The following is a 13,299-nucleotide window of genomic DNA, read 5'->3' as shown; positions in this document are numbered from 1 at the left end:
ATTTAGCAATGCTGTACTTTTATATTATCTCCTTAAACTCCTTCTCTGCCTCCCCTTAAACATATCCATCACACGCAATGTTGAGACAGCCTGTGGCATTCGGCAAGAATCAGTAGTGGGGCCTCTGTTTCTCAACGGTCTTTTTTCATTTCTTTGGTTGAAAAAAGTCAAAGTAGCACTGTACACACCAGCATGGTGTAAAGTGGCATCAAGCACCAAATGCAGGGGCTGAATCTCTGGTCTCGGCCCCAAGACTGCTGGGTGCCACTGCCTCTGCAGGCAGTGTCTGTGCAGGAGGGGTGGAGATCTGCAGTGCACTGCCATTTTGCCTGCAGGCTCCCCCTGTCTTCGAGAACGCTGCATGACCAGGATTCTGGAACATGGGGAAAGCCCACACATGCAGAGGTCTCTGCGGGCAGATCTCCACTGAAAACATCCACAAGTAGCAGAAGGCTATTGCAGGTGGGACTAGCAGCACGTGTTACCTTGGTGGCAGGGCCTGCAGTCCTTCCGTTGCCCTTCACACAAGGCATGCGGAAGAGGCATCCTTCACTGAAAGAAATGCAGCCACCCCACTGGACTACAGCTCACATCCTCCCCAGCCAGTCTGGCTGTTGCGTTCTGTAGAAAAAACTGAGAGAAAGATCAGCAAACAAGGCATTGAATTCTTTATTGTCACACTGCATTTATATCCTACCTTTGTTCCCACTTGTGAGGAACCCAAGGGGGCATATGTAGCTCTGTTTTATCCTTAGTTGTTTTAAACAACTCTGTGAGGTGGGTTAGGCTGAGTGAGAGTGACGAGGTCCAAAGTCACCAATGAATGGGGACTAGAACCCAGATTGCCCAGTCCTGAATCCCCAGGAAAGTCCTGTAACTGCCACACCACATTGGCTCACAACTGGACATACTGCCACCAAACAGAATTTAAAACTAAAAGATACAATTTTAACTCATAGGAAATGCATATTAGTGCATATAAATTCAAATATATATGACAGAAGTTAACTGCTTCATACAACCTTCTAGAGAAGTGGACCTCTGGTCCATGGCGGTTACACTTCCAGACCTTAATTCTGGCTGACACACTTCCAGACCACGTGTGTCACAAAAATCCCCCCACCTTCAGTACTTTGGAAGTCTTGAAGCAGATCAGTGTTTTGCTACTGATGCAGCGGCAAAGAAAAAGCCTTCCCTGCCAGGATCAGTGCAGGAGGGGTGCTCATGTGTGCACATGCGATTCTGCTCCCCAGCCCGGCATCACGTGAGGCCCTCAGGACTGAAGTGTGTGCACCCCTGTCCTAGAGAAAGATGTAGAGGATATAATGAATAATCAGTTGCAAATGAGCCATCAAGGTGATGCTGTGGGCACAAAATGCAGGCCACCCCCATCATTTACCAGCTCTCCATTAGTAATAATACCACTCTGTTCAACACTACTATTTGGAGTACAGTGTTTTGCTACAACAAGCTATTCTTTGTGTGGAAGTCCAAAGCTATGAGGACAGGCTAAAAGCAAAAGGTATGTCTGGCCTAGATAAAATGGGCAGCAATTCTATGCATTGTATTAAATTCAAATTTGCTCAAAGGTAAGTCACACTGGATTTAATGGAGCTTACAGAATAGGCTTGCCGCTTTAAAAGATATTACATGCATGTTTGCTCAGGTGACTGCCTGCAACAGGATTTAATTCTTCATAACCTTACCAGTTGTCTTATGGGAACTCAGTTAAGGCTTCTCTGCATGAGGGGTTTAACTCATGGTTGCATGGAGGCTTCATCTTCCATGCTCATTGCAGAGGGAAAATGCAACCTTTACACAGATTTTTTCCAGAAGTTTGCATTTCTCTGTCTTTTGATATTCTTCTAACTAATCCGAAGCTGATGCTGTGGTATAACTGTGGTATAGTGTAGTGGAATTTCCTCTTTTAAGAAGACTTTTGCTCCGGTTTGTTGCAAATTAAAATACCAGATTTTGCTCATTCTAAAATCCTGCAAAAAAAAGGCTAGAAAACTCAGAAAAGGCCCAGGAGGACAACAGCTCTATGCAAAGGCCCCACAAACGTCCATGAGAGGGATTGGGAGTGCACATTAAATGCCTCATACAGAAAACTCCATAGTATTACTTTTGAGTCAAAAGGAACAGGACTGAGCTACAAATAAGGAAGACAAGAGATGCTGACAGAGAGTAATAAAAACAGCAGAGGGAGAATGAGCAATGTTCTATCCTCCTCACTAATGACTGCGAGAATCCGTGGTTTTAAAGGGAAGACAAGCAAACAAAGCCAACCTGCACAACTTGCAGCCTCTCTGTGCTGGAAGAAGCAGGCCTTCGAAATGGTGGCAGGGAAGCTTTCCTAGCTGCTGGGGAATTTTTTAGTGTACAGTTCAATTGAAGTTCTGAGGCTTTAAGGGAAAATATCCTATACCAGTGGATCAATGATGAAAGAAGCTGTCTTAAGGACATTGTGGAATTTTGGGGAATATAGAAATATAATAAATAGTTCTAAAAGCTGCAAAATTATTCAAGTGGAATAACCAGTTTGCTTCTAGGTAATGGTGGCTTAATGTCAAAAAGGTCAGGTTTGTAAATAGCCACTTTGCTGGCTGGAAAGGAAAGGTTTTTACAAACCCGAAAAATTTCTATCCGCCCACCCTTTTTCAGGCTATAGATATATTACAAAGGACTTAAACAGCTCAGCAGGGGTAGGTGAATTAGTAAAATGTTCATGCATTAGTTTCTGTGGCCTTCTTCCCCAAGACCAGTCAAGGTCCTTTGAACAAATGCACGCGCACACACAGGTTACTTACAGTATGTAACCCATTTAACCATTCGGATATCTTCTATCTTGCTGACACTAGCTGAGGAGAACCTTTTTTATGATAAACAGTATTGCAACAGAACAAAATCAAAGAGGAAAAGAAAAGATTTGAATCAGTACACACCAATGAAATGTCTGTGCACCACTACCTAAGAATTATACATACATTTTAGCAAAGGCCAGCCAAATAGCCTCGTATGTATTCATTCACAAAGAGCGACTATAAACCACCCTTTCAACCTCACGTTGAAAGTGTCATTAGGTCCTCAGTCCTTTGCATCATGGAAGGTGAATATTTATTCTTCCATTGCTGAAATTTCTATCTTTGAGCTTGAGGAGAATCTGAGAAAAGGCATTGCAGATACAGAGCTGATCTTGGCTGGAATCTCACCTCTACCATAGCATTTATTTCCAAGCCTCAGCTGCTCAAGCAAAGTAGAAGTATATTTCCCTACAGTACAATACATGAGTGCATGTTAAGGCTAAGGCCCTATGTGGGAAGTATTTGGAGTTAAGTTCAAGCTTAAATCCTATTCCAGCCAGGCCTTCACTGGGCATTAAGAGATTGTTACAATACTTAACATGATAAATATTCCAAAGAACTTGCACAGTAGTATGTTTGAGTAACGTCTGTCTTCTTGATGTCAAGAAGCCAATCATATGATTTTTCCTTTGTCTGGATTTCATAAAATGTTGTGGCTTGTCACGTAATTCTTGATTTTTCCGAATTGTAAAAGGTGGTAACTCCTCCAAAACTGAAACTTATTCCTACAAGCGAACAAGATAACTCCATGGAAGAAAGCTTCACCAAGCGAAGCAGAATTATTAATCAATCAGTAAGTTCACTAACCTTTTTTAATGCAGCATGAATGTTAAACCTGAGTATGAGCCACAGGTTGGAGTACTAAAAGTTTCTTTCAGCCAGCAGAATTATGGCTCCTTAAATCCAAATAATGCACCTTTAGAACTTTAAGGTGGATTGGACTGAATTTCAGTCAAGTGGTTCTGCGTGGATCCTGTGGATAGTTTGGTTAAGCTTGGGATAAGTAAGAAAAGGGAAATCGTACTGACTCCCAAATCTCTAAAATGTTTTCTGTATTCCTTATCTCTCAAAGTCTACATACATTTCTACAAGCAGTGTGGGGGCAAGGAAGTGATTGGGATGGCTGCTACTACCAAATGTGCCAATGTTACCACAACATTACAGGGATGTCATACTGGCTTCTGCAGGAATGAAGAGAAGGTTTCTTGTTTTATTGTTACTCTCCTTAACTCTCAGATCAGAGGCTGTCTGCAGGACTCCTTGTCATGTATCTGTTCAGTTAATATGAGGAGAAATCTTAAGATTAGCCATGGAGAGGAGAAGAGGACATGCCACTGACCTTTCCTCCAAGGCAGGCAAAGTCTGCAAAAAATAGGAAGGCTTGCTCTTGCCTTTAGCATAAGTTATTGGGGAAGTCTGGTGGCTTTTTCCAGCCATTCTGGGGCACAGTGACTTTGAACCCTGTGCTTGTAGCCTTCCACTGGGCTTCTTTCCTGTCAACTCCCTTAAACCAATTCATAGTCAGTTGTCAAAACTCATCCCAGATCTGGACCAAAAGCAAGCAAGGGAGTTTATTAGAGGGTATGCCAGAACAATGAGATGCCAGATGACAAAGAAAAGGAGCTGTCCCGTATCTACCTAGCGCTTCAGGATCCTGTCTGCAGGCTTCATATTTTAATATGCAGAATCTTGTACACAGAGGTGCATCACAGAATCACACAACACCTACTGATTGTTGGGTGACTTGGCTTTAAAATGGACACAAGCAAAAATATATCCTATTCTTTTCTTACAGGCATCCCGTTTTGTCAGTAAAAGGGGCAGAAAGGGCAGCCAGACACCGCAGACATCATCTTCTACCTCCCCCACAACTCCCAATGCAACTATAAAACCCATGAAACTGTAAGACGTGTTGCAATGAACATGGGTGGAAATAAAACACTGGTAACAACACAAAAACAGTAATGTGACTTTTCTATCAAGTATCCAGGCACTCAGAAAACTAGAAACATCTGTTTCTGCAGTTTATTTTGTGACTGTTAAAAGACCATGTTTGGCACTTCTGCAGTTCCTTCCATTTTGTTGCATCATGATCAGCATCCTGCAGTATTACCTAGTGGTCACAGTCTCATATGGAGGTGGATGCACAGAACCCAACATACATCAATGGCTTTAAGTGCTTTACATGCACCTACTCTTATGAGAGTTTGCTTGAAAACATTGAATTCAATGGCACTTACTCTCAATATGTATACAGAGACCATACAAAGGTAAAATGCTTACAGGAAGAAATTGCTTAAGAACACAATTCTGGGTCATTTTCAATAGAAGCAAGAATTGTGCCCACCAACCCATCTATACCTCAGAATATAGCATGCCTCAAGTGGAGACCAGACTGGACCGAGATACATCACAATGAGTCAGAATGCACAATCCCAATGACAGCTTCTTGCTGTGTTATTTGTCCAAGTGTGGGAAGCAGGCTTTAAGGGTTCAAGGAAGGGAGAACTGCAGAGTTGCAAAACGTATTGCACACTCCAAGAAACAAAATGACCAAAAAACAAAGCCCAAGCAAATCACAATCTGCTTTGAGACTGCCAACCTTCCATATCTTGCAAGCTAATGCTTCACTCTTTACTCACTCATCACTCTTTCCTGGGGGATGGCGATCAGATCAGCCAATGTCTTCAGTTATGGAGCAGCACAAAGCTGCAAAGAAGTGAGAAGGGGAAGACAATTCCATTCTGCATCTGTATTGTACCGCACTTCCTAGCAGCACCCCAGAGAAATGCTCTCCCCATGACATGTTACCTTCAGACCGTATATGGGCTCTTGATCTGGTACTAATTCACTCATCACAGTAGGATATATGGATGGGGCAAACTTGCCCTCTTTCCCAGACACAGCCTCAACTAAAGGCCATCTCCTATTTTAATATGGGGCATCTTGCTAGTTACCTATACAGTAATTTCAGTAAGATAATAGTGTAGAATATAATACGTAATACTTTTGCAATTGTGGATATTTCTGTATTATCCATCCATGCTCAACAGATTGGTATCAGCTTAATTTTCCTCCTACTTAAATAATTTGCAGAGACCTCTTCAGATCACATAAAAGCAAACAAAAGTAGCTAAGCTTTTATTTATTCTGCTTCCGGCTGAGAAGCTTCAATGAAATGGCATGGTTTTAAGTGTGAACAGACTTAAATACTCTCTGGAATAAACCACTCCTGTATGGAGGAATCCCATGTTAGAACACTCTCAGCAACACTACTGCATTCTGTAAAGCACTGGTCAAGATCTCTCAGGAAACACATTTCAAGCACACACCATTATTGCATTACTGTACAAGACGGAGAAGGCACAGAGTCTCCAGCACCACTGAAGACTCCATTAAAGGTCCCCCATGTATGTTCTGGCCTTGCATGACCTGGCAACTGTGATACTGTTTGGCTGCCTTCTGGATTTCATCTGCCTGGCTGCAGACTAAAAATAGAACTGAAAAGGTTGATTTGCCTTTTAAGGTCAGTTCATAAAAGTTAACTTAAAAGTTAACAAGACGAAAGGACTGGATGACAGCCTAAGTTCAACAGACAAATAGTCAAGGAGACCTTGATGAACTCAGTGCAATCAAATCTCCAGATCCTGACAAGATCCATCCTGGAGTCATAAAGGAAATGGCAGAAGAACTTTCCTAACCACTATATATAATCTTCAAGAAATCTTGGAAAACTGGGAAAGTGCCAAACAACTGGAGAAGAGCTGACGTTGTCCCCTTTTACAAGAAAGGAAAACATGATGAACCAGGGAACTATAGATCAGTCAGTCTAACAATACCTGGGAAAATACTGGAGCAAATTATTAATAATCAGTCTGCAAGCACCTTGAAGAAATTGCAGTGCTGAACAGAATCCAACATGGATTTCTTCAGGATAAGTCATACCAAACTAACCTAATCTCATTGGGTGGAAAGCAACAGAATGAAATTCAACAGGGACAAATGCTGAGTTCTCCACCTTGGGGGTGGGGGGTGGTGGAGGAAAACAAATGCATAGATACAAGATGGGGGATACTTGGCCCAACAGCACTGAAAAAGAAGACGACTTTGGAGCCAGCAATGCAGTGCAGCCACAAAATGGGCAAACACTATTTTGGGATGCATAAATAGAAGCATCACTTCTAGAACAAGTGAGGTACTGGTTCCCCTTTATGCAGCACTTGTCAGACCTCACCTAGAATACTGTGTTCAGTTCTGGGCACCAGGTTCTAAAAGATGTGGAAAAACTAGAAAGGGTTTTATATGAAGATGATCCAGGGTTTGGAAATTAAGCCCTACAATGAGAGGCTCAGAGATCTGGGCATGTTCAGCCTCAAGACTGAGGGGATATGATAGCACAACTACCTCAGAGCTGTCACAAGGAAGGAAAAGATCTCTTTTTACTCATTCCCAAGTTTAGGACACGAAACAACAAACTTGAACTGTAGCACATCAGATTCAGGATACACCAGGAAATGTTTCCTCACTGTCAGAACAATACAACAATGGAACCAGTGGCCAAGAGAGGTCATGCGCTCCCCTACACTGGGGACACACAAGGCAAAACTGGACAGTCATTTGAGTGGGATGGTGTGACCTGGCATCCTGCACCAGCAGGGGGTTGGACCCACTGGCTCCCTTGGCCCCTTCCAACCCTACTATTCTAGGAATCTATGAAACGTAAAGTGGATGACATGTTCCTATGTACACCAAAACCCCAGAATACTTTACTGGACACAAGTGCCAGGAAATGGGGAAAGGGTCCCTCCTTATCAGGGACTACACTTCCCCACTTTGCTGGCTTTCAGTCCCTTGGCATTAATTTGATTTTCAGTGGCTCCAGATTCCCGGCAGCCCCTGGAAAAGCAAGCTCAAAGAGGCTGCTGGCAGCTTGGCTAATAGTACATACTCCTCTATTCTGTAACTCTGATGTTTTGTTTTGCTGCTTTGCCCTTTTCTCATCCAGCCCTAATTCAATCTGCTCATGTGGCTCTTGCTTGTCTGCAATGTTCTTTCACTTTTAAAAGCACCCATTTTCCCCACTCTGAAAATCCTGGGAAAATAGTCTTAAAAGCAAAAGCAAAACCAGAGAATCCTGGTGTCATCCAAAGCACCTGAATAAGAAACCTTGAGCACATGATAAAAGCAACATGTGAAAAAGGCCTTAAGTTTTCACAAAGGCTGGAAATAAATCTAATTACCTCCTTTGGAGAAAATGACCCCCACACACACTCTCACACACAAATAATTAAAAATATTGCCTTCTTCAGTGTTAAGACCACAAAGTAGTCATTTCTGAAAAGTGGGATATTTTCATGACAGAACCATTCTCTCTGCCAGATCAACCTAAAGTTCTTCAAGAACTTCTTAAACCCACCGGGGCAGATGGACGGAGCCCCATCCTGGCCCTTGGCAGGTGTTCTGCACAAGCACAAGAAGGCGCTGTTATATAACAAGGTGCTAAGCCCACCCCAAGATACTCGCCCAGTCAATGTGTGAGGCGTGTAGGTGGAGGGGTCCCACATGCTTATCGGTGTGCTCGCAGGCACCCCCTTCTGAGCATAGTCAAAGCACCCACCCTGGACTTCTCTACATGAGGCATTTATTGTGTGCTCATGATTCTTCCTTCACGTTTGTGGGGCCTTTGCATGATGTTGTTGTCCTCCAAGGATCTCCCAAGATTTCCAAGCACTGGTTTGCACTGGTTTCTTTAGAGCAAGGGAAATCTGGTGTTATATTTTAAATTGCGACATAACAAAAGCGCTATGAAAAGCCAAAATAGGATACACTGCAGGTATAGTACAGCGCCACCTGGTGGTTAGTTAATAGAAAATACGAGGGAAAGGAAATACTGTACAAGCCTCGGAAAAAGTCCGGTGAAAAGGAGGCATTTTCAGTAGTGGGTTAAAACCCTTCATGCGGACAAGACATCGCTGATTCACAAAAGTCCTTCCACATATTCAAAATGGAAGACCCGAAGAAGGCGATTATTATTCAGATTTAGCAATAGATTCAGTTTGTTAAAAATACTGATTTGTTGTTGTTGTTGTTGTTGTTGTTAGTCGTGAAGTTGTGTCCGACCCCTCGCGACCCCATGGACAATATTCCTCCAGGCCATCCTGTCCTCCACCATCCCCTGGAGTCCACCAAAGCTCACACCGACTGCTTCAGTGACTCCATCTAGCCACCTCATTCTCTGCCGTCCCCTTCTTCTTTTGTCGTCACTTGTTCCCAGCATTAGGCTCTTCTCCAGGGAGTCCTTTCTTCTCATTAGGTGACCAAAGTATTTGACTTTCATCTTCAGTATCTGGCCTTCTAAAGAGCAGTCAGGGTTGATCTCCTCTAGGACTGACCGGTTTGATCCCCTTGCAGTCCAAGGGACTCACACCACAATTCAAAGGCCTCAATTCTTCGGTGCTCAGCCTTCCTTATGGTCCAGCTTTCACAGCCATACATTGCAACTGGGAAAACCATAGCCTTGACTATACACACTTTTGTTGGCAGGGTGATGTCTCTGCTTTTTAGTATACTGTCTAGATTTGCCATAGCTTTCCTCCCAAGGAGCATGCGGGTTTTAATTTCTTGGCTGCAGTCCCTGTCTGTGGTGATCTTGGAGCCCAGGAAAATAAAATCTGTCACTACCTGCATTTCATACCAAAGCTTTTAATTTCTGGGACTGAGCAGTTTACATGTAGATCAGATTTAGATTAAAGTTGGTTAAGGAATGACTCTACATAAACCCCTCCCCACATAATCCCATCCCACAAAACAGCTGAACCTCAATACAATTTCTGTCTTTTCCTTGATGTATCCGTATAAACGTTTTTGAATGCATCATCTACTAAATAAGTTGTGTTACAAATGCAAAAGCTGACTTTGGAAGAAATCATACTAATGACACTGCACTCTTCTCATTAGAGAGAAAAAAAAGGCATTCCAGTAAAGGCAATTTGCTTTTTTAAAAGATTTGACTTATTATTTATTTTATGTATTATTATATTTATATCCTGCTTTTGTTTTCCTTCCAAGGAACTCAAGGTAGCTAACATAATTCTCCTCCTCCTCCTCTCATTTTTATCCTCACAACAACCCCATGATGTAGGTTTGGCTAAGAGTCTGTAACTTGCCCAGAGTCAGCCAGTGAGCTCCATGGCTGAGCAAGGACTAGAACGTGCACTGTTGACCATACTGCACACTGGCTTATGCAACACAAGCTTTAACAACTGTCCATAGCTGGCTCCTTTCATCACAAACAACCAGGACTTCCTTTGACCATGTTCTCTTGCTGCCAGAAATTGAAAGATATGTTGTGGCAGAAGCAATCTGGTTGAACCACTAAGTATGAGGTAGGACTAATACTGTTTCTTAACCAGAACAGGGCATGAGAGATGCTGAAGACAAAATTACGTTTCTAACACTCTTTGAGATAATGGAGAGGGCTGCTAACTAATGTGGGCGCTGTATTGTTCAGGGTCACTTGCTGAATGGTGGAAGGAAAGGCAAGGTTTGGGCCAGCTCAGACGTGGGCCTCTTCTTTTAGCTGTTCTCTTTGGTGAATGGACAGTTTCATCTCCATATCCATACCTGACCTTCTAAATTTAGATCAGAGATGGGCAACCTTGTTGGGCTCATGGGCAATTTGAAAAACCGTGCAGGGAAGCACCATCAATTGACTGCATTGCAGATGAAACCACTGAACTGCCAATGCCTGTCAACTTGATTTCCTAAGAACATCTCTGAGCCCACATGACTCCCAGAGGCATTTGTGGGAAAAGAAGACGGGAGCAGCTAGAGCTAGATTGTTTCACTTTGTTTTGAAACGATCTCTGCTGCCAGTAAGAAATGTTAGGGGTAGGGCATCATGGTAGCCCCAGGAGGGGTGTTTGAGATTTAGGGGGTGCCTTTAACATTCATTATACCTTGCAGGAAAAAGCGGGAATATACAACATAATAAACTGCTGCTGTATTTTAAAATACTGTCCAGTAGCAGAAGATCTCTTGGTAGTTTACAACAATGGAGAGTAAGGAACCTTCCTGCCCTTTTTAGTAAACCAGTTGCTATGCCAGAATCAATTAGATGACAATAGTTCCTGGGTAGTGGGATTTCTGCACCCCCTCTTAGTTGAGGTAATGAGCTAGCTCTAATTTAATTCATATATTAAAATAAAGGAATCAAAAGATGTTGCCCAGAAAGATCTATATTTAAAACCAAACAAAGTGGTGACAAGGAATATTGACCCCTTCCTTTAACAATTTTTGGGGCAGTGGGTTGTGGGAGAGATTTTGATGCATAAGCTCTCCCACCCATATGCTTACAGAAAACTTTAAACCTCCACATACTGTATGGTATTTATAAGTATTTGTTGGTGTTAGTAACTTGTAAGGTGCTTTGCAATCAATTTAATCCAATGCCTTTTTTAAGAGATGAAACACTGTCTTGACATGTCATTGTTTCACAACCTCCTTTCTAGCATTATAGCAACATATACATTTTAAACTGCATAGGCAGTATTTGTCTAAGAATTCTAGGCTTTAGTTGATGCCTTAACACCACTGAAACAGTAGATGAAGTGCTACACATGTGACTTCTATTTTCAAACAATCGTATTTGCATACCTTCCATTTGCAGCTGGGCGTCCTGCTGTCTTTACGTCATTGACAGAGAGGTGACATTTGTAAATATATTTTTGTCCCTGAACTGAGACTGTTCATTTACACCTACTAGAAAATGAAAATGTTTTGCATACAAATGACAGTAACATGCCAATGCTCACAGGTAACAAAAAACAGTGATGTTTCTCTCTTAAAAGCAGGAATTATACATAAGCCTGTTAAAGGCTTTTCACAAAACATTAAACTGACCCTTGAAAAAATTATTTAAAGATTCTCTTCTTCATCCTTAAAGATAAATAGCATTCATGCTTACAAATATTAAGGCTGCATTTCTATATATTTATTCAATGATGTATAGTTCCAAAGAAAATTTTGAGCTTTGGTTAAAATTATTTTTGCACCAACAAGCACATTAACTTCAGAAGGAGTACATGTAAATAATTTATTATATTGATGAAGCTTAGAAAAAATCTAAATTCACTTGTAACTTAGTTTTCTACCAAAATAATGAAAATATTGCTGGAATGATATTCACAGCTAGTGGCCCAAGCTTAAAACTTACTGCAATAGCAAATACATTTTACAGGGATCATAAGGTAAAACTTTGAGAAGGATGGGGAAGGGCATGAGCAAGATTCAGCCAGGATATCCTGCCAGGGCTGCAGCTGTTTCTCCTTTTGAGCTGGCTCTGAGCATGCAATCCTGTGAACTAGCATTGAGGTGGGGGTGGGGAATGGATTGTGCCCTTAGTTGTTGATGTGTTTTGAGGGGCAAACTGGCTGAGTGTTTTGGAGAGCGGGGGAAGCACAGGATTCCCAGAAATTTCGCGTTCCTTTAGGAGCAGCCACTGTAACCTCTCACTGTTAGAAAGCCAGGATGGTGCAGTGGTTAGTGTTGGGCTGGAGATCCAGGTTCCAGTTGCCAGTTAGCCATGAAACCCAGTCACTCACTGTCAGCCTAAGCTACCTCACAGGGTTGTTGTTTTGAGGATAAACTGGACCCAAGTAAGCCACCTTGTGTTCCCCACTAAAGGAAAAAAGGCAGGATTGAAATGCAATGTAAAAATACAACTACTGATGGTTCCAGTGTAAATGTACCTTAAAGTGCATACAAAGATATTGTAGAAAGACAGCACACAAATCCCATCTGTTTTCAGCCTCCACCACTTAATCTTTCATACACATTTCTGGAGTCATCTGCAGCCAGAATAACTCTCCCCCCACCCCTTTTTTTAGTCCATATAGGTTGGGGTCTGCACTGCCTATTAAAGCTCACCCATGCTTATCCATACCATCTTTTGTTAGTTGAAGGCCTTAGAAAATAGAGGAAATTTTGCTTCTGAGGACAGGCAGTGCCTTTTCACCAAAGAAAAATCTCCCTTTCCATTGAGGAAGGGGAAAGGACTTAAGGTCAGAGAACACACGCATTCCCGGCTGCAGCTACCTGTTTAAACATGTTATCTTTAAAAAAAAAAAAAAATCTCTTTACCAACTAAGCACTGGGTGTAGGATTGCTGCAAGAAAGTAAGAGAAAGGCTCCGCCATACTAGCAAAGGCCTTACAATGACAAACGGGACTTGAACTACTCTAGTTCTCCAAGAACTGCTGTTCAGTCACATGTAGTGGTACAGCCCTCCCCTTCCATATAGAGCTGCTGGAACCCTAAGATCATTTGCAGAGGCCCCCATCAAATGAGTTAAGGCTGGTGGCTATGGCGGATGGCAGCCAGTGACAAGCGGGGTCGCCCAGGGCTCTGTCCTGGGGCCGATCCTGTTTAATCTTTT

The 13,299-nt window shown here is 42.4% G+C and overlaps 1 protein-coding gene across 1 annotated transcript in view; it reads left to right on the top strand.

Annotated features, from left to right (window-relative positions):
* The window catches only part of WDR64 (WD repeat domain 64), a 92,726-nt gene extending 87,956 nt beyond the window's left edge, over positions 1-4,770 (top strand). The window contains exons 27-28 of the mRNA XM_044451205.1: positions 3,559-3,657; positions 4,660-4,770. Of these exons, the coding sequence (XP_044307140.1) occupies positions 3,559-3,657; positions 4,660-4,770 (210 nt within the window). The remainder of the gene's footprint in view (positions 1-3,558; positions 3,658-4,659) is intronic.
* The last annotated feature ends 8,529 nt before the right edge of the window (positions 4,771-13,299 follow it).

This window comes from Varanus komodoensis, unplaced genomic scaffold (genome assembly GCF_004798865.1).
Source record: "Varanus komodoensis strain SLA01 unplaced genomic scaffold, ASM479886v1 scaffold1, whole genome shotgun sequence".
Lineage (NCBI taxonomy): Eukaryota > Metazoa > Chordata > Lepidosauria > Squamata > Varanidae > Varanus > Varanus komodoensis.
Note: the sequence above shows the minus strand (reverse complement) of the source record. Positions and strands in the feature narration are given on the sequence as shown.